The 26,536-nt window shown below is 53.6% G+C and overlaps 11 protein-coding genes across 11 annotated transcripts; 6 read left to right on the top strand and 5 right to left on the bottom strand.

Annotated features, from left to right (window-relative positions):
- Nucleotides 1-547: 547 nt before the first annotated feature.
- On the bottom strand, nt 548-1,345 carry BKA58DRAFT_111121 (uncharacterized protein). The gene has a single exon (XM_046163925.1). It carries the CDS (start codon nt 1,172-1,174, stop codon nt 668-670), a length of 507 nt encoding a protein of 168 aa, XP_046030007.1. The 5' UTR covers nt 1,175-1,345; the 3' UTR covers nt 548-667.
- Nucleotides 1,096-2,327, top strand: BKA58DRAFT_111126 (uncharacterized protein). Its single transcript, XM_046163926.1, has 2 exons — nt 1,096-1,305; nt 1,354-2,327. The coding sequence occupies exons 1-2, from the start codon at nt 1,195-1,197 to the stop codon at nt 2,167-2,169; spliced, it is 927 nt and encodes a 308-aa protein (XP_046030006.1). The 5' UTR covers nt 1,096-1,194; the 3' UTR covers nt 2,170-2,327.
- A 433-nt stretch (nt 2,328-2,760) lies between these two features.
- On the top strand, nt 2,761-4,973 carry BKA58DRAFT_111060 (origin recognition complex subunit). The gene is made up of 4 exons (XM_046163924.1): nt 2,761-2,956; nt 3,003-3,463; nt 3,509-4,783; nt 4,833-4,973. The coding sequence occupies exons 1-4, from the start codon at nt 2,801-2,803 to the stop codon at nt 4,936-4,938; spliced, it is 1,998 nt and encodes a 665-aa protein (XP_046030005.1). The 5' UTR covers nt 2,761-2,800; the 3' UTR covers nt 4,939-4,973.
- BKA58DRAFT_378787 (3-hydroxyanthranilate 3,4-dioxygenase) lies at nt 4,773-5,940 on the bottom strand. The gene is made up of 2 exons (XM_046169744.1): nt 5,600-5,940; nt 4,773-5,515 (listed from the first exon to the last, which is right to left on the bottom strand). The coding sequence occupies exons 1-2, from the start codon at nt 5,749-5,751 to the stop codon at nt 5,008-5,010; spliced, it is 660 nt and encodes a 219-aa protein (XP_046030004.1). The 5' UTR covers nt 5,752-5,940; the 3' UTR covers nt 4,773-5,007.
- Nucleotides 5,923-7,220, top strand: BKA58DRAFT_378784 (ctr copper transporter family protein). Its single transcript, XM_046169743.1, has 4 exons — nt 5,923-6,141; nt 6,197-6,380; nt 6,593-6,689; nt 6,742-7,220. Exons 1-4 carry the CDS (start codon nt 6,052-6,054, stop codon nt 6,854-6,856), a joined length of 486 nt encoding a protein of 161 aa, XP_046030003.1. The 5' UTR covers nt 5,923-6,051; the 3' UTR covers nt 6,857-7,220.
- A 376-nt stretch (nt 7,221-7,596) lies between these two features.
- On the top strand, nt 7,597-10,166 carry BKA58DRAFT_355917 (fumarate reductase). The gene is made up of 4 exons (XM_046168649.1): nt 7,597-8,078; nt 8,132-8,438; nt 8,488-8,951; nt 8,999-10,166. The coding sequence occupies exons 1-4, from the start codon at nt 8,045-8,047 to the stop codon at nt 10,102-10,104; spliced, it is 1,911 nt and encodes a 636-aa protein (XP_046030002.1). The 5' UTR covers nt 7,597-8,044; the 3' UTR covers nt 10,105-10,166.
- Nucleotides 10,167-10,329: 163 nt separating this feature from the next.
- Nucleotides 10,330-12,586, top strand: BKA58DRAFT_466759 (uncharacterized protein). Its single transcript, XM_046175029.1, has 2 exons — nt 10,330-10,746; nt 10,803-12,586. Exons 1-2 carry the CDS (start codon nt 10,462-10,464, stop codon nt 12,495-12,497), a joined length of 1,980 nt encoding a protein of 659 aa, XP_046030001.1. The 5' UTR covers nt 10,330-10,461; the 3' UTR covers nt 12,498-12,586.
- Nucleotides 12,587-12,588: 2 nt separating this feature from the next.
- On the bottom strand, nt 12,589-16,126 carry BKA58DRAFT_378779 (tRNA synthetases class II (A)-domain-containing protein). Its single transcript, XM_046169742.1, has 3 exons — nt 15,750-16,126; nt 13,030-15,662; nt 12,589-12,952 (listed from the first exon to the last, which is right to left on the bottom strand). The coding sequence occupies exons 1-3, from the start codon at nt 16,015-16,017 to the stop codon at nt 12,773-12,775; spliced, it is 3,081 nt and encodes a 1,026-aa protein (XP_046030000.1). The 5' UTR covers nt 16,018-16,126; the 3' UTR covers nt 12,589-12,772.
- A 173-nt stretch (nt 16,127-16,299) lies between these two features.
- On the top strand, nt 16,300-17,169 carry BKA58DRAFT_453385 (uncharacterized protein; the record flags this gene model as incomplete). Its single annotated transcript, XM_046174468.1, has 2 exons — nt 16,300-16,432; nt 16,489-17,169. 2 exons carry the CDS (start codon nt 16,300-16,302, stop codon nt 17,085-17,087), a joined length of 732 nt encoding a protein of 243 aa, XP_046029999.1. The 3' UTR covers nt 17,088-17,169.
- Nucleotides 17,170-18,115, bottom strand: BKA58DRAFT_111018 (uncharacterized protein). The gene is made up of 3 exons (XM_046163922.1): nt 17,903-18,115; nt 17,716-17,844; nt 17,170-17,659 (listed from the first exon to the last, which is right to left on the bottom strand). The coding sequence occupies exons 1-3, from the start codon at nt 17,990-17,992 to the stop codon at nt 17,252-17,254; spliced, it is 627 nt and encodes a 208-aa protein (XP_046029998.1). The 5' UTR covers nt 17,993-18,115; the 3' UTR covers nt 17,170-17,251.
- Nucleotides 18,116-19,053: 938 nt separating this feature from the next.
- BKA58DRAFT_111007 (uncharacterized protein) lies at nt 19,054-24,624 on the bottom strand. The gene is made up of 4 exons (XM_046163921.1): nt 23,641-24,624; nt 23,062-23,545; nt 21,140-23,015; nt 19,054-21,092 (listed from the first exon to the last, which is right to left on the bottom strand). Exons 1-4 carry the CDS (start codon nt 24,518-24,520, stop codon nt 19,224-19,226), a joined length of 5,109 nt encoding a protein of 1,702 aa, XP_046029997.1. The 5' UTR covers nt 24,521-24,624; the 3' UTR covers nt 19,054-19,223.
- Between the last annotated feature and the right edge of the window lie 1,912 nt (nt 24,625-26,536).

Raw genomic sequence — 26,536 nt, 5'->3', positions numbered from 1 at the left:
TGCACCGATGGCAAGGCGAATGTCGAAAAGGGTACGATCAGTGACAGGCCTCTTAGCGATTTTCATGAAGATGACGGGTTGCCCGAGAAAGTAACCTGTTGCGGATACGCTCCGAAGCAATCACCACCTATCCGGTCGCATTACAAAGCCGAGGCAGCGCAGGCAATTGAAGGATCAATTGGCACATGCGTGAGGGATGTCTGATGAAAGCGGCCACTTTTTGTAGCCTACGGCGCCGAAGAGCCGTGAGTGGATGGGCTGCAAAAAGGACCAAGCTACTCGGCAAAGCCCGTCTATCTGGATTGGCTCGTCCTACTACAGCCAGAGGCGAAAAGGCGTTGACTCGAGTGACACGCGATCATATCGAACAGCCCTGAGCAGCCCGAACAGTGCGAGGGATCGTTGTTAACCCCAGACGGTAGCGCGGGTCCTGCACCTTTTGAGGTTAGAGGTGGAGAAACCCCCCCTGAAGCGGCAACCAATGTAAGCCAATGCTTGTCGGTGTTCGATCTGAATTCGGGAGACGCGCCTCTTTGTTGCAGAAAGGAAGTAATCTAAAGCCGTCTAAAGCAGCAGGTGAGCAGAGGTTTATTGCCTCAGGTAAGAGAAACACCAGCCCCCTCATTCACATGAAGGCCAAAAGCCGAAATCAAGGACTCGAGCCGAATCAACCCCAACACCCATCAAGCGGCTGCATCTCTGCATCTCGATATACACGCTGGGACATAGGATGCAAGCGGATGGCTTCGTCGCACTGCAAGTCGTCTAAATCAACATCGAGCAGGGGGTGCCTTGGCATCCGAAACACCCGCCATCTGCGGTTGATGTCGTATCCAAGTCGATTTGTATGGCACTCAGGGCCGGCCCAGCCCTTTTCCCCAAGAAACGTAGGTGGCGGAAGTCGTTGTTCGAGCCTCCTTGGTCTACGGCTGGAGACGAGATCGTTGGAAGGCCTAATGTGCACCCGCGTCAGTGTGCGCGATGCGTCACTATAGCGCTGATTGAGGGCCGATGGCAGTAGCAGGCTGGGCGAGGAGATGTGGTCGAAAGAAGACTCTGGGGGATCGCCTGCCCTGACATATGCCAAGGGAACGCTACGAAGGTGGGTCGCTGCCGCTGCGGGCACTCCTGCAAGTTGCAGCGCGCGAGTCGACAACACAAATTTTGAGACCATTCACAACTCACTAGCACAACATGGCGCAATCGGACGAGGAGGATGACTACATGAATATGGTGTTTGAGGATGCGCCAAAGGGACCAAAGTACGAGACTTCCCTCCAGCGCGCCGCACGCAAGCGCAAAGAGGTGCGTCTTGTGGTTTAGCCACAATATGCCAGACTGACACGGTGACAGGGCGAAGCCAAAGCGCGACAAAAGACCAAGGCCGAACGAGAAGAAGAGGCCGAAGCTGCACGAGAAGCTGCCCTCGCTACTGCCCTGCCCGAAACCAACAAGGGATTCAAGATGATGGCCAAATTTGGTTTCAAGCAAGGCGACGCTCTGGGCAAGTCCGAAGACGCGCGCAAAGAGCCCATACGAGTCAACCCCAAAGACGATAGAGGCGGCATTGGGCTGGAGTCGGAAAAGAAGCGCAAATTCAGAGAACAGTTCGAGGAAGCGGATCGACTGGCAAAGCGCGCAAAGGAAGAAGAGGGTGATTACCTGGAGATAATGCGCCAAGAACAGAAAGAGAAGAAGGCCGAACGGGATTTGGACAGCGCGCAGAGGACAGCCGAGCGTTTGTCTGACAAGAAGGCTGAAGAGAAAGGCGCCCCAGACACGAGCGAGAAACCACTGAAAGACATCAACGTACTCTGGCGTGTTCGTGCGCGACGCAGGGCCGAGAATAGCCGCGACAAGCAGCAACGACGAGAACTGAACAATAGCATTTCGTCGCGACTACCCACGTTAGCCCCCGAAGACGATGACGACGATTCGAAGATAGCACAAGGCCGGGATCTTGCGCCGTTCTACACTACGCTCGAAAACGAGCTAGAGGATGAAGATCCAGAGCTGGCAGAGTTTGAGGCCTTGCCTGTAGCAGAGCGATTACAGAAGCTTTTGGTATTTCTTCGCGAAGAGTACCATTATTGTCTATACTGTGGATACGAATATCCTGACGCCCAAATGGAAGGATGTCCAGGAGTGACTGAGGAGGAGCACGATTGAGAGACCTAGATCTTCTCTACATGAAGATGTTTGATAACGCAAGCTACGAGCACGAATCCGCTCTACTTTCAGCCTGAAATAGGTGAGAACACGAATTGACACACGGGACCGGCGTAATATTCGGCTAGTATAACATCGCGTGGCTTCGCAATTCAAACTGCTGTCACGATATGGCAACGGTTATAGTAAAGTTGCGGCAATTGAGGAGATCGTAGTCTGTAAAGGAATCCTGTTCTTTCGGTCTCCAAGATATGTATTCATGGGCATTCGAAGGTGAGGTAGCTTCAAGGTACATTCTAGACTCCAGCAACAACTCTCAGTCATCAATGAGTGGATGAAGGGAATATGTGAAATGAATAGAGAGAATACCTACATAGAAAGTCCAGTGCAGATAAACTGCAATCAAAATAGGATTCTCAGATGTCATAATTCTGTCACTCCCACCACAATGGATACGATTCCTTGCAGCATGCTGGTATTCGGCGTTGTCATTGAAACAGCCTCGTGAGCTTTGACCAGATCACCAAGTCCCGTGCTCACGCGCTTCGCGATTCGTCGCGCTTGCCCCTAGGCGTTGCACGTCAACAACATCAGACAAGTACGAGAATCATCACGACTACAACGATCGAGAATGGAACATCAGAAAAGCTACATCTATGAACCCCCAGCGTCGGAGGAGCGGGCACCAAAACGACAAAGGACCGGCAAATTCGACCCGCAGGCGCAACTACCAGAACGGCTAGCCAGGTATCGAGAGTTGTGGGCACAGCAAGACGAGCGCATTCAAGTGAGCCGGATTGCAACATGTGTAAAACATCCGCTAATATGACCAGAGTACATTAGAAGGAGCGGATAGCGCCACCCAGGAAAAGATCGTCAACTTCATCTCCGCTTCCAGGGCATCGCCAGATGAATCGAAGTTTGCCATACCGACAGCGCTCATTGTTGCCGGCCCCAGTATTGCATCACATGGACCTTTTTTCGAACGCCTAGGTCGGGGCATTAGAGCTGAAAATTGCGCATATGTTGTGCTAACGTCCAGCGAATGTCCAAATTTGAAGACGCTGCTGAAAACCCTCATTAAGAAGGTTACTTTGCGCGTGGACGATGAGGATGATGATGATCTAGATCGTCCAGCTACGTCTTCGAGGCATGGTCCGAAACTACTCAATTACGATCTTGGTCATGTTCAGGAATGGCAAAAGAAGAATCGCTCTTCTAGCATCGTTGTGGCTTTTCAGGATAGTGAGGCTTTCGACGCCGGACTACTCGTCGATGTAGTTGATCTTCTTCAGTATGTCTGATCATATCTAGCGATGGCCCATGCTAATTTGTACAGCTCATGGCTCGATCGTCTGCCGTTTGTGTTACTCTTTGGCATTGCTACTTCAGCAGAGAGCTTCGAGGAGCGACTGGCTGGCAATTCACTCCGCTACCTTGAAGGCCAGAAGTTTGACGTTACTCAATCCGACGAGATCATCGAGAAGCTGTTCCGCGCGACTGTTGCCAGCACAGATTCTCGACTTCACATTGGACCCAACCTCTGTCGCCGCATGCTGGATCGACAGAAAGATCATGTTCAAAACACACAGGATTTCTGTGATGGGTTGAAGTACGCTTACATGTCGCACTTTTATGCTAGCGTGCCCAGCATCTTCCTCACACATGATTTTTCTTCCGGAGACCTGTCAGCGGATGCGTTCGAAGCTGTACGCACTCTTCCCTCATTTCGCCAGTGGGTTGAGAGTATGCTAGAAGCTGGTCAGGTACAGGATATACGTAGGGTGCTTGAAGATAAAAAGTACCTGTTCGACCAGATTGCACATCATCTGCAATCTGGGCAACGAACCATGAATTCGTTGAGCCACGCTGTGGAGGTACTAGCGAACATACGGGAGTCGCTCCAGATGTCGCCCAGCGTCCGACTTTCCTCTATCTGGACCCGAGCAGCAGCTGGCGAACTAGCTGGATCGCCCCTAACTCGCGAAACGATGCTGTCCATCAAAAAGATCCCATCTGACAAATTGGTACATTTGCTCGCATCGCTACGAGATCTTGAAAACGATAACTTCTCGCTGGGTATTGCTCCGGCTCAACAAACACTCGACAGCCTGCTAGAAAACGCCGATGTACCGCTCCGTACGCAGCACGATGTCCGCAACGACAGTGTACGAACCACCGTCGTGGCACAAAAAGTACTTTTGAGCAAGCACAAAGCTGCACTGTCAGAGCAAGACAAGGCATACTCAGACCTGGTCACAGAATTTCACGACAAGCTCGAGGCGTGTTTCACCTCCTCGTTCATCGACCCGAAGACATTGGTTCTACATGAGCTCTTCATATACGACCTCAAGTCACCACACACAGAAGTCTTTCAACCCAAGCCACGCTTTGCTGTTGAGCGTGCGCTAGCTTGTCCTCACGACTATCTAGGCTGCGACTGCTGTAGTGGAGTAGACGGAAACCCGGCAGCTCTTTCTGCTACACAACCCGCAACAGCCATTGTGTATCAGATGTACCTCGAGTCCGGCACGTTGATTAACGTTACCGATCTTTGGTCGGCGTTTAATGCCATTGCAGGAGACGGAACGGAAGAGAACGAGCCCAACACCATGTAAGTCTGTACATGCACACCACAGCTATAGTATACTAATTCGTCACAGGGCGCTATTCCAGCGAGCACTAGCCGAGCTACGATACCTCGGCCTGGTCAAACCAAGTCGAAAGAAGACAGACCATATTTCCAAGATCATGTGGAAAGGACTTTGAACCCTGCTTCCTTCTCCATTGCAACCACTGTACATACAATACATATCATACATCCCATTTTCATCCTATTCAAGCCTTCTTGGGCTGCGGCGCAGTATCGCAAACCGTCCCACAACTCTTACATGTCCTCTTCTCCGTATCCGCCTTGAAAGCATTCACTGCATCCTTAATCTGCGTCCCCAGATCCGTACAATGAAATGCCGCCTCATACACCTTATCCCCACAATTCTGACAATACCACCTCAGGCGATCCAAACTGCCCTCCGGCCTCTTCTGCTCCAACACCACGCCCACAGTATCCTTGAAGCGCACGGGGTTATGCGGCGTGTTTGGCGGAAGCAAGAACATGTCACCCTCGTTGATGTGTATGTCTTTGAATTGCTGGCCTGGTGGTTGGGTGGTGTCGACGACTTTGAGCAGCATGGCGCCTTTGTGTTGGTAGAACCATTCTGCGGTTTCGTTGATGTGGTAGTCGGTTCGTTCGTTGGGGCCGCCGACTATCATTACGGTGACGGCGTCATTGTAGACGCAGTAGTTGTTTATCGGCGGTTTGAGCATGTGGGCGTTTTCGGAGACCCTGAACGGGATTCGGGTTAGCTTTGAACTGTGTCTGTTTGAGAAGGAATGGGACGTGGAGAGCTGGGATTGTTGGTGTATGTACCATTTTGGTATGTTCAATGGCGGACCTAGTTGTCGGTGTGGTTGTGATTGCGAGAAGTGGCGTTGTGGGAGTGTTGCGGAAGGTCGCGGTACCGGTCGCGAAGCGCGTTGCGCGAGCCTGATGGCTGGCCGTAACGTCCGTGTTGTGTTCATCTCACCGTGTCGCTCGAGAGAAAACGAGATGTACTGCTCAAATTAACGAAAGAAGTTTGTGTCTATCTGCTTTGAAATGTAAAGTCGACGATGTAATCACCAAGGGTCCAACGACAAGTGGGGAGCTTCTCGCCCCGCGGAACCGCGGCTCGTGCGTGCATGCGTCGATCACTGGTGCGACGCGTGCCATCACATGCAGCTCTTGGACCCGCCTATCTTGAGACACAAGCACAGCTTCCCCATCTCCTCTGCAGCATTCAACAACAATCACAACAAGTCATCTCGATATCACAAAACAACATGGGCATGGATCACTCGCACATGGACCACGGCCACATGGGTCACGACATGCCCGGCATGGGCGGCGATGGACCCAAGTGCAACATGAACGTATGGCTATCTACCTCCTAGTATCGAACGATACGCTGACATGTCGCTCGAACAGATGCTGTTTACCTGGGACACAACCGATCTATGCATCGTCTTCCCCTCATGGCACATCTCCGGCACGACCTCGCTCGTCTTCTCGCTCCTCGCCGTCGTCCTCATGACCGCCGGCTACGAAGCCATCCGCGAGATATCGCGACGATACGAAGCCTACTCCAAGAGCGTCATGGAGGGGCCTAGAGGTGAGTCTACCTCTTTCATACACATACCCACACAACATGGCTTGTAGTCATCGAGACTACGAGAAGAGGCAAGGTCGTAGAAGTAGGAGACTAGGGAGGTCTCTTTTCTTCTATCTTCAATCACCATACTCTTGAGGAACACTCGCTGAGTTTAACCTTTTCGTCGCCATGTAAAGACGATGCAGACGAATCTAGCTCATTACTTGGATCAGGGAGAAACGGTGGTGTTGGGCGGAGTGCCGAGCAGCAGATGAAGATTATCAAGGCTGTTTTGTATGCTGTGCAGGTGTTTTACTCGTTCTTCATCATGTAAGTTTATCCTGGTGGCATTGGAGGTGGTGTTTGGAGCTGATGTGTGTAGGCTGCTTTTCATGACGTACAATGGCTGGGTTATGCTTGCTGTTGCTGTGGGTGCTTTTGTTGGATACTTGATGTTCAGCCAGTCTTCGTCGACGAAGTCGGTGGCCTGCCATTGAGTGGTGTACACAGAAGCAGTGTGGTACGGGGGAATGGATAACAAGATGGGTCGAGGCATGCAGATGATCTGCTCTCCGTCAACAAGGCGCAGATTCACATATCCTGCGATATCCGGGCCTAGTACCAACCCTGCAGCTCCGATGTATCGGACGCGACGTTTGGCCAAGCTCGGTTTTGCAGGCGCCAACCCTGCAGATACTTTGAGTGTAAATAGCCAGCTGGCAATATATCTTGTAACGATTGTCTTTGTGTTCGGCCTTCAGGATCGACTCGCGCAAGATGCACCGAGATGGATCTGGCCGCATCGGCAAGAACTACCCCGAGAAATATCCAATCGAACAATTTAACCACCATTGATCTTGACTGCAGAGTCTTATACCTTGATATCGGAGCGTCTTTGGAAGTCGGTGTAAGATGAGGCTCCGACATGGTTTCATAGCTAGAGTCAGTTCCGAAGACGGCAATATCGCCCGCTCATTGTCGCTCTCGTGCGAGCAAACACCGATCGGGCTCTGATGCCTAGGCGGGATGATTTGCCATAACGAGCATCGTGGAGCTGAACCATCAACGAACATTGCAAGAGTTGAAAACGAAGAAGTCGCGCAGCAAATGTATTGCGTCTACGATGTTCCAGATTGACTATTGTGGCTAGCCAGGCTTAGCATCAGGCGTGGACATGTGCTCTAGCCTTCACATGCCAACGGCGAGTTCCACGGTTGCGCGTTCCCACGCGTGACTTGCCCCAGGTTTCCCAGCAAGCCCCAACTCCTCGGCGTTCCGTCCGATGCAGAGGTCAGCGCTGCGCCAACCGCCAACCACGCTGCGCATACCCAAGTCATGTGGGCGCTGACGGCGACGAGCGTCTTCACATGCAACAGCTGAACCGTTGCTTGAATTTCGCATCAGCAGCGCAGTGCAGGCCGGGCTTGGTGAGGCTCACGCATTGCCAGCAGACAAACAGCCGCCGCCTGATTGGCCCGCGCGGCGACAACCTTGAAGGTGCATGCGGGTTAGCGCATTCTCCACTTCCGAGGCACAAGTTGCGCTTCAAGTGCTAGACGGAAGCCGAGCAGCCATCCGTTGCATCCATACAAAGCAGAAGCCGGTCCCCAGACTTTTCGCCTTCATCTGCTCTCTCTCCATACCCCGTCTTTTCTCCCCTTCCCTCTTCAACCGCATCCATCACCATGCCTGAGAGAGTAATTGTTGTTGGCGCTGGCCGTAAGCATCACTGCATCATACACCGTCACGCGCACGGCTAACCACGACGACAGTGTCCGGCTTGAGCGCTGCTCACACCATCTACCTTGCTGGCGGAAATGTCGTTCTCCTCGACAAGAACAACTTCATGGGAGGCAACTCCACAAAGGCCACATCGGGAATCAACGGTGCTCTCACAAGGACACAAGTCGACGAGAAGATCGGCGACAGCGTCAAGCAGTTCTACGATGACACACTCAAGTCTGCGCGAGACAAGGCGCGACCAGACCTGATCAAGGTCCTGACCTACAAGTCGGCTGCTGCCGTTGAGTGGTTGATGGACGTCTTCAACCTAGACCTCACTCTCGTCTCGCGGTTGGGGTACGTCCGACAATATTCCCGAATCTGACACATGTACTGACTTTGACAGTGGTCACTCCCAACCCCGTACCCACCGTGGCCACGATGCCAAGTTCCCTGGTATGGCCATCACATACGCTCTGATGCAACGATTCGAAGAGTTGGCCGAGCAGGAGCCGGAGCGCGTCCAGCTCGTCAAGAAGGCCAAGGTCTCCAAGATCAACACCGAGGGCAACCGCGCTACCGGTGTCACATACACATTCGGCGGTGAGGAGACGACACTCGAGGGACCCGTCATTCTGGCGACTGGTGGTTACGCCGCAGACTTCACAGAGGACTCTCTTCTCAAGAAGTGGAGGCCAGACACATACGACCTCTCCACCACCAACGGCGCTCACGCTACCGGTGACGGACACAAGATGTTGATGAAGATTGGTGCCAACGGCATTGACATGGACAAGGTCCAAGTGCATCCTACTGGTCTCGTCGACCCCAAGGACCCTACCGCAAAGACCAAGTTCTTGGCCGCTGAAGGTATGTACATCGTCTACATATACTCTTCATACACTAACATTTTCTAGCTCTCCGTGGTGAAGGTGGTATCCTGCTCAACAACAAGGGCAAGCGCTTCTGCGACGACCTCGGTCACCGCGACTACGTGTCCGGCATGATGTGGACCGAGAAGGAGAAGGGCAACTGGCCCATTCGCCTCGTCCTCAACTCCAAGGCATCCAATGTCCTCGACTTCCACACAAGACATTACTCCGGCCGTGGCCTGATGAAGAAGATGACCGGTGCGGAGCTCGCCAAGGAGATTGGTGTCAGCGACAAGGACCTCCAGGCCGAGTTCCAAAGCTACAACTCCATTGCCAAGGGCGAGAAGAAGGACGAGTGGAACAAGAAGTACTTCCACAACCTGCCCTTCGACATCAACGACACCTTCCACGTTGCGCAGATGGAGCCTGTACTCCACTTCACCATGGGTGGTATCGAGATCAACGACCAAGCACAGTGCTTGAACTCCGACGGCAAGCCATTCGAGGGTCTGTACGTCTGTGGTGAGCTTGCTGGTGGTGTTCACGGCGCCAACCGTCTCGGTGGTTCATCACTCCTTGGCTGCGTCGTCTACGGTCGTGTAGCAGGAGACTCTGCCTCCAAGTACCTTTTCCAACAAGCCCTCAACAAGACCGGTGGCGCTGCCGTCAACCGTCTCGGTCAGATCTCGCTACACATCGACCCATCGCAACCGGGCAAGGTCTCCGTCGAGTGGGGCAACGGTGTCAGCGGAAACGCTCAAGCCAGCTCTTCATCAGATCCCGTTGAGCAACAAAAGCAGCTGTCTTCCGCACCTGTCATGTCCTCAAACGGCGACTCAAGTGACCCTGGCAAGGTTTCCAAGCCCAACGCACCCAAGAAGTTCAGCATTCCCGACAAGGAGTTCTCGCTCGAGGAGGTTGCAAAGCACAACAAGAAGGATGATCTCTGGATTGCAGTAAAGGGCATTGTTATGGATGTCACTAACTGGACAGACGAGCACCCAGGAGGTCCTCAGGCGCTCTTCAGCCACATGGGCAAGGATGCGTCAGAGGAGTTTGAGATGTTGCACGACGACGAGGTCATTCCCAAGTACGCCCCCGAGATCGTTATTGGTCGGGTCAAGGGTCAAGAGGTGACACTTGAGTACTAGAGGAAGGGAAAATGTTGTTTGTACTTTTAGCATGTTCGAAATGATATCACCTGCATATTTTCAGACAATTTCTTCGATAACGCATTCTTCGTGATGTTTGCAGCCTGTGTGATTCACCTGGTTAGCAGAGTTACACTGCAGAGAGTCGAGCCCCTCGTGCTCTGGTAGCGGCGGCAGATCAGCCTTGGATCAGCCTCGGACCCTGGCCGCATTTTCCCCAGACCATGAACACGCCGCAACCCGTCCCCCTTTGAGCATTACGCAGGCGACATGCTCACGACTGCGTAACGTTTCCTCTCACGTGAAACATCCCTCAAAAATGCTGCGCCAGCCACTCCTTCATTCTTTTGACAGACAATGACCACATACGACGAGTATGGCATTCCCGTCGGCGCATACTCAGAACCCGAGAGCTTGACGCACCAAGCATGGCGGCTGGGGAGAGCATTCTTTCTATATCGCATACGACCTGCTGTGCAGGGAAAGAGAAATGAACTGCGCAGTGGCAATTGGAGCTTTAAGCGGCTCTTTACACTCGTGAACGGGCTGGTGCTGTTGTGGTGGGTGGTTCTATACTGGGGCGAAAGAGGTGTCTTCAACAGCGCCGTGGAGAGCTGTAACTGGGACCAATGGGAGAACTGGGTACGCCTATACTTCACAATATCTACTAGAATACGCAAGTCTGACCATGTCTTTAGGAGACCGGCGCAAACCCCCACAGACTCATCTTCGTCGCCGACCCGCAACTCATAGATCCGCACACCTACCCTGGCCGCCCGTGGCCCCTCAATCCTCTAGCCTACAAATACACCGATTTGTACCTCCATCGCGCCTATTCTCGCTTCCAGACGATCCTATACCCCGACACTATATTCTTCCTCGGCGATCTCTTCGACGGTGGCCGCGAATGGTCTACGCGCACAACTACCTCGCCCGAGGAACAGTACCGCAAATATGGCGACGACTTCTGGATGAACGAGTACAGAAGATTTGGAAACATCTTTTTCAAGCACTGGGGCGATGGTGGCATGCAGGCGAGACCAGGACAACCTGGGCGGAAGCTCATAAGCAGTCTGCCTGGTAACCACGACTTGGGTTTTGCGAAAGGAGTACAAGAAGGCGTCCGGAATAGATTCGAAGCCTACTTCGGCGACGGTAACAGAATCGACGTCATCGCAAACCACACCTTCGTCTCAATCGACAGCGTCTCCCTGAGCGCATTCGGCCAGGAGTCCCCAGAACAAGTCGAAAAGATATGGCGACCGACGAAAGACTTCCTCTCCGACGCAAAGAAGCGCAAAAAGCGCCTCATCCAACGCGAACTACGAGCGCAACAAGGCCTTCGACCCTACCCCGGCATGCCTCACCACGCAATCTCCGCGCAAGACCTAGCCACCTCGTCCCTACCCCACGCCAACGACGACATTACTGAATTCCCCACGATCCTCCTTACCCACGTGCCCCTCTACCGCGCCCCAGGCACACCCTGCGGCCCCCTCCGCGAACACTGGCCCCCTACGCCTCCCCCGCCAGGCCAACCCCCACTCGACCACGACGACCGAAATGCCATCTCCGTCCGCGGTGGCTATCAATACCAAAACGTGCTCAACCGCGAGATCACTGCCGATATCGCTGAGAAGGTCGGTGATATCCGGTATGCTTTCTCAGGCGACGACCACGATTACTGCGAGTTGGTACATAAAGCTTATACCAGTGCCGGCGGCGGCATACGCGAAATCACGGTCAAAAGCATTAGTTGGGCTATGGGCGTTAGGCTCCCGGGTGTTGTGCTGGTTAGTCTGTGGAATCCTGTTGATGCGCATGGGAAACCGTTGAATGGCGGGGATGCGAGTAAGACGATTCAAACGAAATTGTGTCTGCTGCCTGATCAGATTGGCACCTTTCTGAGATATGGAAGTTTGTTCGGATTAACGTTCCTGCTGCTCTTCGTTCGCGCGGCGGGGTCCATGTTGGGGATGGTTTCGAATGAGGTGGAGGAGAAGGCGGAGAGTCCGCTGTTGCCTACGACGAATACTCCCGCTACTACCTTGGAGAAGGAATCGCATTCCTCCAACTCATCGACTTCCTCGGAACGAAATGGCAATCTATCTGCTCGAGCAACTACTCAAGCACGAACTCAACAACACCAGCAGCAGGCGAAATACCAACTCCCCTTGATACAACACGCCGGCTACGACCCCTCCAAAGACTGCGACGACGAGGATGCGGGGGATAAGAAAGTTAGAGTCTACGGCGTGAGTACCAAAGTGACCAAGAAGCCTAGGAAACGGAGAAAGGGCTTAGCACTGTTTTGGTGGGAACTCAGGACGAGTTTGAGGACGGTGGTTGTGCTGGGAGGCGTGTGGTATGTGTTTTTGGTTTGGAGAGGATAAGGGGTGTACCTCTGGTCGTTCATCGCTTGGTGTAGAAATATTATTGTCAACTTCAAGTTAAGCTTTTGGTTTGATGTGCAAAGTGATGGTGTGACATGATATGATATCAAATGCATATCTGGCTTGACTCTACCAGAACAGGAGGATTTGGTCCATTCGAAAAAGGCAGTACAATTCATACATATGCGTTGATCTTTATAACGTCTAAACTTCATGCCGTCTCACAATACAGCGACTGGATCATACACGCACCCTCACACTCGCATCGAATGACCTTAGAGCTTAAGACTCTCAATGAACTTGGTCGCTTCTGCAACACCCTCATCAACCTTGTCCGCATTCGTACCCTGGCCAATTGCAGTAGGAGCGCCCGGCTTGCCACCCGCCTTACCACCAATGATGGGAGTGACAGCAGCGGCCCATTTAGGTCCGTCGGCGCCTGCGTTCTTGAATGGCTGTGTGATACACATTAGCAAGAATCCTTTGACTCTCCCATGGAGACATTAGAAAAAGGATGAGAGGGAAAACTTACCTCACTAACATAACAACCATGCACAACCTTACCCTCCTCAGGCGAAGCAGAGAAAAGATACAAACTCCGATCTTTGAGCGCACTCTTCGGTCCAGAGACAGTCTTGATAGCTTCGCTGATAGCCTTGTTAACCGTGCTCGACCACTCCAGCTTCTTGACCATGAACTTCTTGCTGTCGTCCTCGAAGAACTTGGTCACTTCGTCGAGTACACGCTTGTTATCAGCTTTCGCAGCAGTCTTCTGCTCATCCAGAATGCTCTTTTGGATCTTGGCGAACTCTTCGCGGAGCTTAGTCTTTGCGATGGCGGAGATGGTCAGGTTGTTAAGATCGACGCCGATTTTCTTTGCTTCGGCTTCCTTGGCGGGGCCAAACGACATCTTGCCCATGGCTTGGACGCGTTCCTGGAACTCGCGCGCGATGCGTTGGACGTTGTAGGCTTCTTGGCCGGTGACGGCGACGATGCGGCGGATGCCCTTGGCAATACCGGATTCCTCGAGGATGACGAGTTCTTTGATCTCGCCTGTCTTGAGGACGTGGGTGCCGCCGCAGAATTCGATGGAGAGCTTTTCCCACTTCTCGTTCTTGACGTCACTGAGGAGCTCTTCGACTGGGACGCCGACGGAGACGACACGGACGGGGTCGGGGTAGGTCTCGCCGAAGACGGCGCGCACACCGCGGATTTCCTTTGCGGATGCGAGTGGTACTTCTTTAGCGTAGACTTGTGAATCTTGCTTGATGTACTCGGAGGAGATCTTCTCGACCTTGTCTAGCTCTGCGTCTGACAGACCAGCCTTGTGCGAGAAGTCGAAGCGCAGCTTCTCCGGTGCGACGAGAGAACCCTTCTGGTCGACCTCGTTACCAAGGACTTCGCGAAGAGCGTAGTTGAGGACGTGGGTACCGGTGTGGTTGTTGCGGATGGGATGTCTCCGGAGCTCGTCGAACTCTGCAATGACCTCGCTGCCTACGCTCAACTCGCCGTACTTGATGTAACCAGTATGTAGTACGTAGCCGGCATATACCTGTACGTTCTCAATACTGATTTCAGCCTCGCCATCTACAAGCAACTTTCCAGTATCGAATTCTTGACCACCCTGCTCGGCGTAGAAGTTTGTCTTGTCGAGCAAGACACCAAACTGTTCGCCTTCTGGTACTTCTTTTGTGCCCTTGAGGAACTTCTTGTTGTGGTATATCGCCTTGATGGTAGCGGTGATGTTCTCGCGGCCAAACTTGGGGGAATCGTCGGTCTTTGGGACCTCGGGCATTTTCTCCAGCGCACCAAGGTCGTGCACGTCAAGCTTGACGACTACGGCACCAGCTTTCTTGTCGCCCTTGCTAGCTTCGCGAGCCTTCTCTTGCGCTGCCTCGACCTCCTCGTCCTTGATCTTCAAGCCGCGCTCTTCAGCCATGAGCTTTGTCAGGTCGACAGGGAAACCGTAGGTGTCGTATAATCGCCAGACATCGTCTCCGGGTAGCTCATCGGAGCCCTTGGCCTTGGCCTTTTGCGCGTACTTCTCGAAGATAACCTCGCCTCGATCTAACGACTTGGCGAAAGCCTTTTCTTCCTCGTCCAGGATCTCCATGATGTCTTGTTGCTTCTTCTTAATCTCAGGGAACATCTCACCCATCTGATCAACCAGCGTAGGTACGATCTTGGAAAAGAAGTCGCCGATCTCCGTCTCGAAGTATTTGCGCGCATATCGTGCACCTCTCCGAAGCACTCGGCGGACGACGTATCCTCGACCGACATTATTTGGTACACCACCGTCTGCAATGGCGAAGCTCATCATGCGAACGTGGTCGGCGACGACTCGGTATGCAGTGTCAATACCATCTGGATCCTGATCTCCAAAGTTGCCCCTATATTCCCGCGCTCCAGTAATCTCCTGTATCCTCATGAAGAGTGGTGTGAAGACATCGGTGTCGTAGTTGGACTTTTTGTGCTGTAGTACTGAGACCAATCGCTCGTATCCCATACCCGTATCGATGTGTTTGTTCGGAAGCGGTCGTAGTGATCGGTCGGGTTCGCGGTTATACTGCATGAAGACGTTGTTCCAGATCTCGATAACCTCGGGGTCATCCATATTGACGAGCGACGCAGCGTTCCTGTACTCTCCGTTGACTGGTTCCCTCAGGTCGTAATGTACCTCTGAGCAAGGTCCACAGGGTCCCTGATCACCCATCTCCCAGAAGTTGTCCTTCATATCACCAGGCAGAATGTGATCTTCTGGCACGCCCACGCTCTTCCACAGCTCCTTGGCTTCCAGATCGGGCTCCAGCTCACCCTCTTTCCCTTCAAAGTATGTGACGTATAACCTCTTGGGATCTATGCCGTAGACTTTTGTGAGCAGCTCCCAGGTGAAGCCTACCGCCTCCGACTTGAAGTAGTCGCCGAAACTCCAGTTGCCCAGCATCTCAAAGAAGGTGTGGTGATAACTGTCCTTGCCCACATCGTCGAGGTCATTGTGCTTTCCACCGGCGCGAATGCACTTTTGCGAGTTGGCGGCGCGCTTGAGCTGTGCGAAGTCGGACGAGGGGTCGACGGTGCCTTGGAAGATGGCCTTGTACTGGTTCATGCCCGCATTGGTGAAGAGGAGGGTGGGGTCGGAGAGGGGCACGACGGATGAGGAAGGCACTGTTTGCTGTCAATTGACATCCTTGGAGATGTTGGACTCAGAGTATCAAAAGATGTCAACTCTCGAACACAGGGACGGAAACGCACCAAACGTGTGTCCGCGCTCCTTGAAGTAGTCCAGGAAAGTCTGGCGCACGCGGACGGCGCCCCATTCGTGCTTCTCTTCAACGAGCGACATGTTTGCGGCCGGCGCGTTGCCGTGGGGGAGGGGCAGCGAGAGAAGTCGAGTGCAGGTGAAGAGTCTCGTGCAGCGTCTAGACAGGACGAGGCTCGGGGAATGGGGACGCAGAAGGGAGGGCAGACGGCGTCTAACCGTATGGTGACTCAGAGGGGCAGCTCTCGTTGGTAGCAGCATTCACGAAAACATGTGGGCAGGGTGCGGGCGCCGAGAGCTGCAGCAGCAAACTGCGGGGCTGTCCTGTCGATAGCGGGCCAGGAGCTTCGGAGGACCGACATGGCGCGCCTCAGCCCTTCTGGAAGCTTCACGTAAGTGCGCCTAGACGACCGCACTCCCAGTATAACAACCACCATGTCCCGATCCTAACAACAGCACTATTGCTAATTCATCACACCACCCCTACCAATCGGCTGTCTTCGGGACTACTTGTATCACGATTTCCTGCCAAAGCTGCGATGCATGGCGCAAGTCGCTAGCTCCCCTCGTCCCTTCGCGCAACAACAGAATGCGCCCCATGGCACCAAGAGAGCCGCAGACAGTTCGCTTGAGAATGAACAGCGGCTGAGTAAGCGGTTTGACCTGCTAAATCTAGGTATGATACACCCGCTATACTTCATACATGCATATCCCGTACTGACAATGGTACAGTAGACAACAATGGCACACGCCTCTACATCCCCGTCCCAGGCTCAACCGATGCCACCCTCCCACGGCAACCCCAAGGCACAACCTCCTACGGCGACCCTCTAGCCTTTGTGTCATCACGTCGCCAATCACCCCGTAAGCTACGCCAAACTCGCCCCAGCACCTCTCAAGATGCATGCGGCATGGAAGTAGAAGACACGCCCCACCGTGTCTACATCTCCGACCTCAGCGCCGAACTCTCAGACCTAGAATCCGACGAGGAAACCCCCATTTTCCTCTCCGATATCGAGAAGCACCTCTCTAAAATCCCTCAACACATCTTACAGGGCCCAGAGCCCAAACCAACGGATAAGAACCAGTTGGTGCTGTACAATGTGCCGAGTAGTTTGACGGTGCCCGAGGCGCAGGACAACGTACGCAAAGCGATTGTAGAGGCGAGGCAGAGGATCAGGGATAAGCAGGTTAATCCCGTTACGGAGCCTGTGGATGTGGATCTGGGGAGGGACAGCAGTGTGGTCGGAGGACCGAGAATTATGGATGCGATACCCCAAGCTATGGCGTCACCTGCAGATGGAGACGGAGATGCCATGGACCTTGACTGATTGATTGGTTGGTTGAGTGAATGATATTGTTTGTAGTTGGTCATGAAATTATTATGATAGATATTTTGTAACGCTTGTTGTACATAAATAAATGCAATCAACGTGATCCAGTCACGATCTTATTTATCCGCCTTTTGCAGCTGTTTTGTTTGTGCGTATCCTATCTACCGTCTGAAACGGTCCAAAACACCCATGATCTTGGCTTTTGCTGGCCTAGGTGGCAGTTCCTGTGATTGACCTTGCTCAACATCGGAACCTACAACGCCGCTCTGTTGAGGTCCGGCTTGCTGTGGTACTCCCTGTGGTGGGGCACCGTATACCGGCATCTCCATACCCTGAGCTCCTTGGTTCGGGTTCATCTTTGTGGCGCCGGGAGGAGGGGGCGCAAAGTATTGGGGTGGTGCATCGGTGTTCTGATATAGTGGCGGGGGTTCCGCCCATGTGCCGTCCTGTCGCTGTGTGTATTGTGGGTTGGGTGCGTTAGGTGCGTAGGGGTTTTGCGTTTGGTAGAAGGTAAAGTGGTTCTGGGGGACCTGACCATGGCGGCGGCGTTCAGAGTAGGATATGAGGAACTGTAGTGGCTGTTAGTATATGGAAGTGTGTGTAGTGAAGACGAGGGGCAACGTACGCGGTGGTATGAGAGTAATGGTAAGCCCTTCCTCAGACGTTGCTTTGCGTGGATGCGGCCTCCTACAAACCAACCGAAGAATATGAGGAAGAAGGATGCGAGGATTATCCATTTAACGATGATGCCTTTCTGTTGTGTTGTTAGTCTGACGTCTTGTAAAAGCCAGTAGGTGATGAGACAAACTTACGTCTGTGTACCAAAAGCTATCATCGTTATAGCAAGTCCTCGATCCATCGTCATAGTCGACGCAATAGTATCTCTTTGTTAATGAAGGCATGGTTGTGGTGTGTATGTGATTTGATTCTCAGCAGAGAAGGTGGTGTGAGTCGTGGTTGTCTATGTTCCAGAGGGGAAGATCGACTGGTATAAGCCCAGTATGTGCCGCAATCCAGGGAGATGATATGACCGATGTGAGCGGTTAATGGGGCAGCTGCGCCACTTCTACGTCGTTCTGTCCTTCGGTCGGCTAGGCTCCCGAGAGGGAGGTGTGTCGCGTGTGGAGTGGGTTGGCAACGGGTATTGTTTCAGGTGTGTGAGGCGTGCGTGTGTTGGGTTTCAAGATGGGATGGATGCGCGGGCGGCTGTTGAGTGGCTGACCTTCGATAGTAAAGAACGAAGGAAGTGGCTTGGGGAGAAGAAAATGGAAACTTATGGAAACGACGATGGGTTGAATGAGTGACGCAAAAAGAATGACCAAAAAAAGAAGTGACGAAGATTGTGGCTGGGGCAACTGAAGCCTCGAGGTTGGGGAGGTCGGGGGAGCTCTGGTCTGCAAGGGACGCGTGGATAGGAGTGGAGCGCGTCCCGTGCCCTGCAGGGCTGAAAGCTTGTTCCTTGCCCGCCTGGCCGGATGTGGCGGACTTCACTCCGCAACCTCGTCTGTCAAAATGTGGCTGTGGCATTTATTGCGTTGGAACATGCGCGTGAACCATGATGCAACAGTCGGTGAGGTTCAATCCTTTACATTGAAACAGACGCTCCCTTGTATACGTGTCGAGCAGCGCGCGTTTCCGCCAGACAGCAATCATTTGCTGCTGCTGCTGCCGCCGCCACCGCAAGATACTTTCTTTTCTATTACCCGCAGTACATTGAAACGTGCTGTTGGGGTATATAATGAGATACGCAGAGAGCTTCACAGCACTGACAAGCGCACAATGGACATGTTATAATCATGGGTTGGATCGAATTCAGTGCCGTCGGGATCCCGGCTTCGCTAACACTAAAGTAAAAAAGAAACAAAACACAGAGTAAACGTTGTGGTATAATGCCACCAAACGCCTGATTAACATGCCCAATGAAGACCTCACTATCGCACTCTATACTTCCGCCATTCCACTGTAGACTCCCGAGGTCCCCGTATGTTTCGCAATGCTATGTCACCGTGAGGTAGATTCCGGCGTCGGGCGCTGAACACAGAAAACGCCCAAAGGCTTCAACTCCGGTCCCATGCTTGAAGGTCAAATGAAACCGAGTATACAGATAGAAAGGATAACGAGCGAAATGAAAGTCTAATGTAACAAGTTGCGAAGAGATGGACTGGCACTAGCCCCCGTGTTGGCGCGCTCAGTGGGCGCTGACGTGACTGTTGGTGCCTCCCGCATCACTGTATCCATGGGTGTTGCCGGTCTACCAGGTGCAGGGCTTCCGTGGTGGAGCACAGGGTACTGTGCTACTGGAGGCGGAGCAGTGAATGGGCTTTCACGCGACGCAGGATGTGCGTGAGGATGGGTTGGAGAATAGGGCATTGTCCGTGGTGATTGCATCGCCCCGTTGACCATCATCGCGCCATTATTGTGGTGTAACTGGGGAGGTCCACTAATAGGTGGTCCAGAGTACGGTGGCCGAAGCCCTGCCGCTGCTATCGCCGAGTGCATCGGTGCACCTGAAAAGGCTGAATATCCATTCGGCTGAGGCGGGTATGGCGCGTGGAACGCAGGAATGTGGCCAACAGGTGGAGCTTGGAGTGGTGGCGGCCCGTAACCGTTTCCGTTGGGCATGTGGTGTGGGGGATGCCCAGGCCCTGGAGGAATACCGCTATGCCATGAGGGCAACGGCGGAGGCTGGCCTGGTACCGGGCCGCCTGGTAGCGCCCAGCCTCCTACTAAAGCTGCAGGTGGTGGTGGATATGGTGGGGTTTGAGTCGCAGGCAGAGGATACGTTTGTGGTGGCTCCTTGAAGATCGAAACTGATCTCGCTCGCTCTTCCTCATCATCAGCCTTGCCATTTTGTTTCTTCCAATGACACTTCTGGCACATGTATGAAGCTGAAGGAGCAGCGTCCACATCGGTGTTGAGCCGCAAGGTTTTTTGCGCTGGTGAAGTAACAGCTGGTGCATCCGTCATTGGCTGATCGCCTTGGCCATTGCCGTTGACGATTTGGCCTTCCTCGACGACTGGCTTCTTCTCAATGTGACCGTTCATATCTGCAGTGCCGTCGCGGTCGATTGGTCCGTCTACTACACGAGGCGCTTGCGTTGCTGCCGTTTCTTCGTCAAGTTTCCACCATCGTGGGCTAGATTCGATCTCGCAGCGCACGCATTTACGCTCAGGCTTGGACGCAGCTGGCTCGCTTGACTCTTCCTTGACTGATATGCCAGCGTTGGATTGTCGGCCTCGGGCTGACGTGGGTGTGGGCGCTGCGACTGCAGATGCCCGGCGGTTGGCCGGCGCAGGCACGATTTGGGGTACGATGCGTGTCGATTGGTCCACCAAATTGGCTTTGCGTGCGGTACCGGTCAGGGTAAGGTCAGCCTGCTTGAACTCCCGCGCGAACAGCTGAAGCGCAATCAGGTCTGTTCCATCTACGGGTTCATTCATTGGGTGGACAACAGTCTTGGGTGCGTGCTCTTTACACCAGATTGCGGCGATCAGAGTACCCGTCTCTCCGTTCATAGTCACCGTGGGTACGGCATCTCTGCGAGAGACCTTGACTGGGGTCATATCGAATCCGAACGTATATCCGTTACTGTGCGCGCAACCAACATGGAAAGTTGCGTGGCACTGCAGGCACGATGTGCATGCGCCGTCGGTTGTCTTGCACAGCTTACAGACTGCGTCGTACCGAAGTGTTGGTGCTCCTATTCCCTCCACCATGTCGAGACGTGTCGCACTGCTGAACTTGATTTCAGGATGCCACATTGCACAATACACGTGCACCCAATTGTTGTCAGCAGTGCGCTTGAGCGGTTCGCGGGGTACAAGCGGGCGACCCTTCTCTTGTTGCCGAAGGCGATACTCGTCCTTGGCTTTGTCAACAAGCTCCTTCTCCAGGCGCTCCTTTTCGCGATCACGGTCTGTCCTCTTCTTGTGTGTAATCTTCGGTTGCTCGTAGAACTCTTGCTCGGTCTCCTGTTGTGGACAGAGAACGCACTCGTACGTCTTTGAATGGTCAGCATGATATCACAAGTGCCGGAACTGCAACTTACATATGACACGCTCTCTTTCTTGTCATTCTTGCATGGATCGCAATACCACTTGTTTGCCTGTCGCGTTTCTTCGACACCATAACAAGGTTTGTGAACAGTCAACCGACAGGCTGCGCACTCTAGACGCGTACCTTCCGACGACCGACACACAGCGCACGGCAAAGGCTTCAGTTTTGGAGGCGCAGGAACTGGTGGTGGCGTTGGAGCTTTGGGCGCCGGGGCAGGCTTCTCTTTCTCTTTCTTCTTCGAGACGGGCTCGTTGACAGGAGTTGTTGTCCCACTGTCTCCGTTGGTGATGGCGACAGTCTTCTGCTTCTTCTTCGGAGGCTCTGCAGTCGGTTGGGCAGTGGCAGCCGGAACTTCGACGTACTCTGGCGTGCCGTTTTTGGAGCTGGGATCTGACTGCGCGGCGTAGACCTCACGTAGGAGCTCCTCGTCAATGCGACGCTTCCACGCCTTTCCTCCACCTTGCGCAACCTTCTTTGCGATCTCGTCAACATTTTCCCACGTCACTGCATACTTGCGCCATAAATTCGCGCAGCGCAGGCAAAGGGCAACGAGAAATCCGGTTTTGTCCTTGGAACGACCATCAGGAGGTATCATCTGACCAGGTGTCACGCCAGGCGCGCGTCTCCATTGGCGAGAGTGGCGAACTGTGCAGAACTTGCACTGGAAAAGTCGCTTGCACTGGATGGCCTTTGCGCTGTCGAAAGCCGAGTCGTCAGCGGCATCCGCAACGTCGTCAACGAGCCGGGATTGTGCGTCAGGCTCAACCTTCTTGCTGCGTCCCTTTCGGCTGCTGTAAGAGCCCCAGATCTCCCTTCCTTTGGGTGTCTTCTTCCACATGTAGTAATAGCGCACGGCATCTCCGTAGAACATGGTCTTGCTGGTGTGCTGGCGGACGAGCCTGATCTCGGAGCCATATTTTGCCACACCTTCGTTCCACTTCTTCTCTTCTTCCTTTGTCAGCTCCGGTTCTTTCAAGTCTTTCCGCTTGTCAATCTTTTTGACATGCTTCAGGGCTACGTCTGCGTCGTACTGGTATTTGGTGAAGAGCGTCAAGCACCGATCCAAGAAGTTCGTATTGTACGGTTCCACTCCAACATGCGACTTGGCCAAGGCCCTTGCCCGATCCATGTAGGCTTTGACTTGATCTTCTGTGACGTTGGGAGCATTATCTTCTCCTCGAGTGGAGTGTACTCCTAGTGGAGGCATCTTGAACATCAATTCCGCGGTACACTTGGAGTCCTTGTTTGGCAGGTCTTCACCACGACGAACATAACCAGGCGGCTCGTCCATTACCCACTTAGGGCGCTTAGCCTTCTCCGCCTTGTCTGCTTCGATCGCGGCTACCGTCTCTTTCGAAAGCTTGCCTTCCTTCTTGTTACCCGCAGCCTTGACGTAGCGTTTCTTGATTTCTGCAGGTTTGACCAGTTCCACGGGGTGTCCATGCCAGACGTTGACGTTTGCTTGGTGTCGAGGTCCCAGCCGAGAACTTGCGCGAGGGTAAATGGCCCGATCATCGTACTGCAGTGCGTCCTCTACCCGGCAGTGTATGCCAAGATATCGCATAGGCCACATCTTAGCCAAAGCAATCTCAGCCTGTGTTGCAGGATGTGTGTCGACTTGGGAATCAGGGTCCGGTGTGTCTGCATTGGTGTCGCCGCTTGCTTCCTCCTCTTCCTCATCTATGACCTCTTCCTCTTCGGCATCCTCGTGAGTGGTACCCAGGCGGGCCTCCAACTTCTTCTCTTGCGCTCTGCTACATGGGCCACAAGCCCAAGCAAAACCACGAGATGGTTTTTTTAGTAGTGGTGGGCGCACGCAGTTCATGTGATATGTGTTATGGCAGACGGCACACTCAACGGAGTCATTCCTAATCAGGTTAGCTTCGTCACGTGGATGAGCAAATGAAGACTTACGCTGCGCAATATCCAATACAACGCTTGCAGCTCTTGACAGCGCTTGTCAGTTCCTTTACCCGACTCGTCTCGAGACAGATGTACTTCCACCGCTCGTCCAGGGCTTTCTTGACCTTGTCGGGTACGTTGATGACCGATGAGACGGGAATGACATCGTACCAGCGATGAATGAAGCGGTCAAAAACTTGGTTGAACCAGAAGCTGTCTTTAGTTTTGCGGTACTCGTCAAGATCGCCGATTTCGCTCCGATGCAAGATCTGGCATTTTCCTCGTAAAGACGCCAGGGGGCATAGATCAGAGTGCATGGTCGCGTAGACCAGACGAGTGTCATTGTTGTAGCGCTGGACATCTCGTGGGCGATAGAACCAATTAACTCGCATGGACTCTATCCGCTTCTTGGGGTCGTTGTCGACGTGGATAAATTCCATAACCCGGCAGAGGTAGTAAGGCTCGCCGGGCGGCTCGCACACGAGGTACACCTGATCTGCACATCCAATTAGAAAACGGAAAGCAAGCCGCAAGACGTGGCTGGCGTAACGGAGCGACCGTCAGCTGCAGCCAAAGCAAATCAAAACTTACCGTTGACTGAAAGAATTTGGCCATCGTCTGCTTCCAAGTGACCGTCCTTGAGGAAAGCACCCGTGTTTTCAAACGTCATCATGTTGGTCTCTCGCGCGCTGTTGGCGGCTACCATGGCGCTGGCATGGCTTCCGCGCTTCGCCCCTGCTTGGCTTGGCGCAGCGGCACTCGCGTGACTACCATTTGCGCCATTCGCAGCAGCATTTTTGCGTCGTTTGGTTGCGGGCTGCGGTTGTGGTGTGCTTGATTGAGTCGATGCAGCTGTCGCCGATGTGCCGGAAATATTAGGATTCGGCGCGGTCTCTTTAGTGTTGGTTCCGGAATTACCCCACGATGCATTGCCTTGTGCAGAGGCGGAACCTTTCTTCCCACCCACACTGGCAGATTGGCCGTTCTCGGGAGCCACAGAATTACGCGACGGCGGATCAGATGCGTTGCCATTTGTGGCTGCAGCTCCCATTTCGAAGTCCATTTCGGTGTCCTCAGCATAATTAGGTCGCGACCTGCCAGGACGGCCGCGCGATCGCGTACCGTATGACGATAGCGCCTCACCGTTTTGATCTGGCTCTTTTGACGATGCTTTGGACTGATTTGAAGCGACATTGGCCGCCTCGGGTGATGGTTGCACGTCGTCCATGGCAGAAGACGCGTCGCTGGGGTTTTGTGCAGGCTGCCGTACTTCCAAAGAAGCAGCAGGTGTCGAATTTCTGGTAGAAGAAGCCTTGCTAGTTGATTTCGAAGGCGCTACTTCAGATGCAGCGCTGGGTTGATGCTGTTGATTGCTTTGCGCGTCATCTTCGTTGCGCGGTGATGGTGCATTGGACTGGTCCCCAGCAGTCGAAGACGGAGCCTCGCCTTCGCCGTTCTTCGTGTCCGCCATGCCGATTACTGCAGAAGAAGGCAGAATCAATAAAAAGGCCGAGGCAAAGGACGGCGAAGAACCCTTTCAAGGCAGGCGCGGGCTGTCGCCAGGGTTGTCGCTGGAAAGAAGCCCGTCAAGTGCGGATATCAACGCAGCATGAGAAGGCCCATCAGCGCATACACGTGAACTCGTGAAGTAGCAGGTCAAAGGTGAGTATTTTGGGGTTTCAAGACGGCTGGCTTGATGGGGCCGATGGCGAAACCGGGAGATGTTTCGTGGTTAGACGAAAGAAAGCGTGGTGTGGGGGAGAATTAGTGAAGAAGGGAGCAGTGGTTGAAGGAATTCGAAGATGGCGGACTCGCTGTAGTATGGGTCTAACGGTGCCAAGCTAGGCCCAAGGCTACGTCCGTGGGACCTAGGTTCTTTCTTACGCATATCTCATCTTTCTCATCGGTGCTGCTAACAACAGCACCCTGACAGCAGCGCCCGCGCCTGCCCACGCCGTACAGGTGCGTCGTTCGGCAGACGATGGGGGCGCTGATGGGTCGATTGTCACGATGTGTTCTTTTGATGGTTTTTGCACGTTCATGTTCACACGGCTTCATCCTTCAACGATCTCCACCACCCCTGTCTGACATACACCGGCAACGCACCCATCATGCGGCGACTATCTCTGTAATGTGCAGTTGCTCCGCCTGTCTCAGTCATGTCCACATTTATAGGCCAGCGGGCAGGCTACGTCGTTCGCGTCACTACTCGGTTTCATCAAATTGAGGCGTTATATCCATCACACCTCATTGAGTGTGTGCGCCTCGACATTTCATCAGGTCTACTGATCTGGTATCAAGTGCTGTGATGATGGCGTGGGCGCGGCGACGAAGGTTGGAAGGAGGCGATGTATGGTGCAGTCCATCGTCTAACTCGATTTAGCGCCGACAAGGGTCGACTGGTCTTAACGAGACCTCGTCGTTTGGCAGAGATCCGTGGATGGAAAGGCTCGATGCCGAATCTTCCACAGCACACATTGCGTCACACAAGCTGGCAGAGCCAGGACATGCGCTTCATTGCCCGCGCATGTGTCCGGAAACGCAGAGCGCCTGGATCGTTTATTGTTATTCCTTTCTGCGGCCCTGCCACACTAGGCCCATCCGCGTCTGACTCTCTTACACATCCACCTGTTCCGGCCAAATCAGCCTGGTTCAGACGGCCCGATCGTCTCCATCGTCGACTTCCATCTGGTGGTGAAGCTCCAACGCCGCCCATGGTTGTGTCGCACATGTGCGTGCAACCCGTGCGGTTCGCGGGATTACCCAGCGGCATTGCTAGGTCCGCAGACAAGGGACGCTAGCAGACGCATTCAGTCATGTCGTGTCGGCTGCCTTGTTGCCCCCCTTCGAAACACCCAGACACCCAGCCGCACCCTAGCAACCCTCGTCGGCCTCAGATTGCCCGCTCCTCATTCGCTGTTACCAGCACTCGCTAACGTGATCGTTGGCGCACATCAGCTCGCGCACTTGCAGCAACAATGTGGCCCACGCACCGTCTCATGAGCCTTGATGGGATTTTCGCAGAAGACGACATCGATGTCGAAACACGCCTTGTCAAAATAGTCGTCTCGTTGACAATGACTTACGTGTGCGATCCGGCGCACTCCCATACTTGCAACCGACCCTAACCAAAGTGGCCTGTCCGGTTCTGCGCGGAACGCGCCAGTCCCTCCTTCGCTGAGCCTCACTCGAAGTTGGGAGCCGTTCCGAGCGTGTTGGTGAGTAAGATCCGCCAAGTGACCGAGAACTCAGCTTGCGACATCTCACAACACTCTTGCGCCAAGACAGACGTGGAGTGATTGTCGCAGATCAACCTGTCTATGAGCTGCAGAGGCGGAGTCTTATTTCGAAACTGCTCTGGTCCTGCAGGCAAGTCGTAGCTCAAAGGCCTCATTGACCTGATCTCTGAAATTGCGACACAGCTATTCTGTGTCCACGCCTACCCATGTTGACGAATAGGCGATAATAGCAAAGAGTCTTCCTCGTC

Source organism: Alternaria rosae, assembly GCF_020736505.1.
Source record: "Alternaria rosae strain MPI-PUGE-AT-0040 chromosome Unknown BKA58scaffold_2, whole genome shotgun sequence".
Classification (NCBI taxonomy): Eukaryota; Fungi; Ascomycota; class Dothideomycetes; order Pleosporales; family Pleosporaceae; genus Alternaria; species Alternaria rosae.
This window is presented reverse-complemented; position numbering and strand designations above follow the sequence as displayed.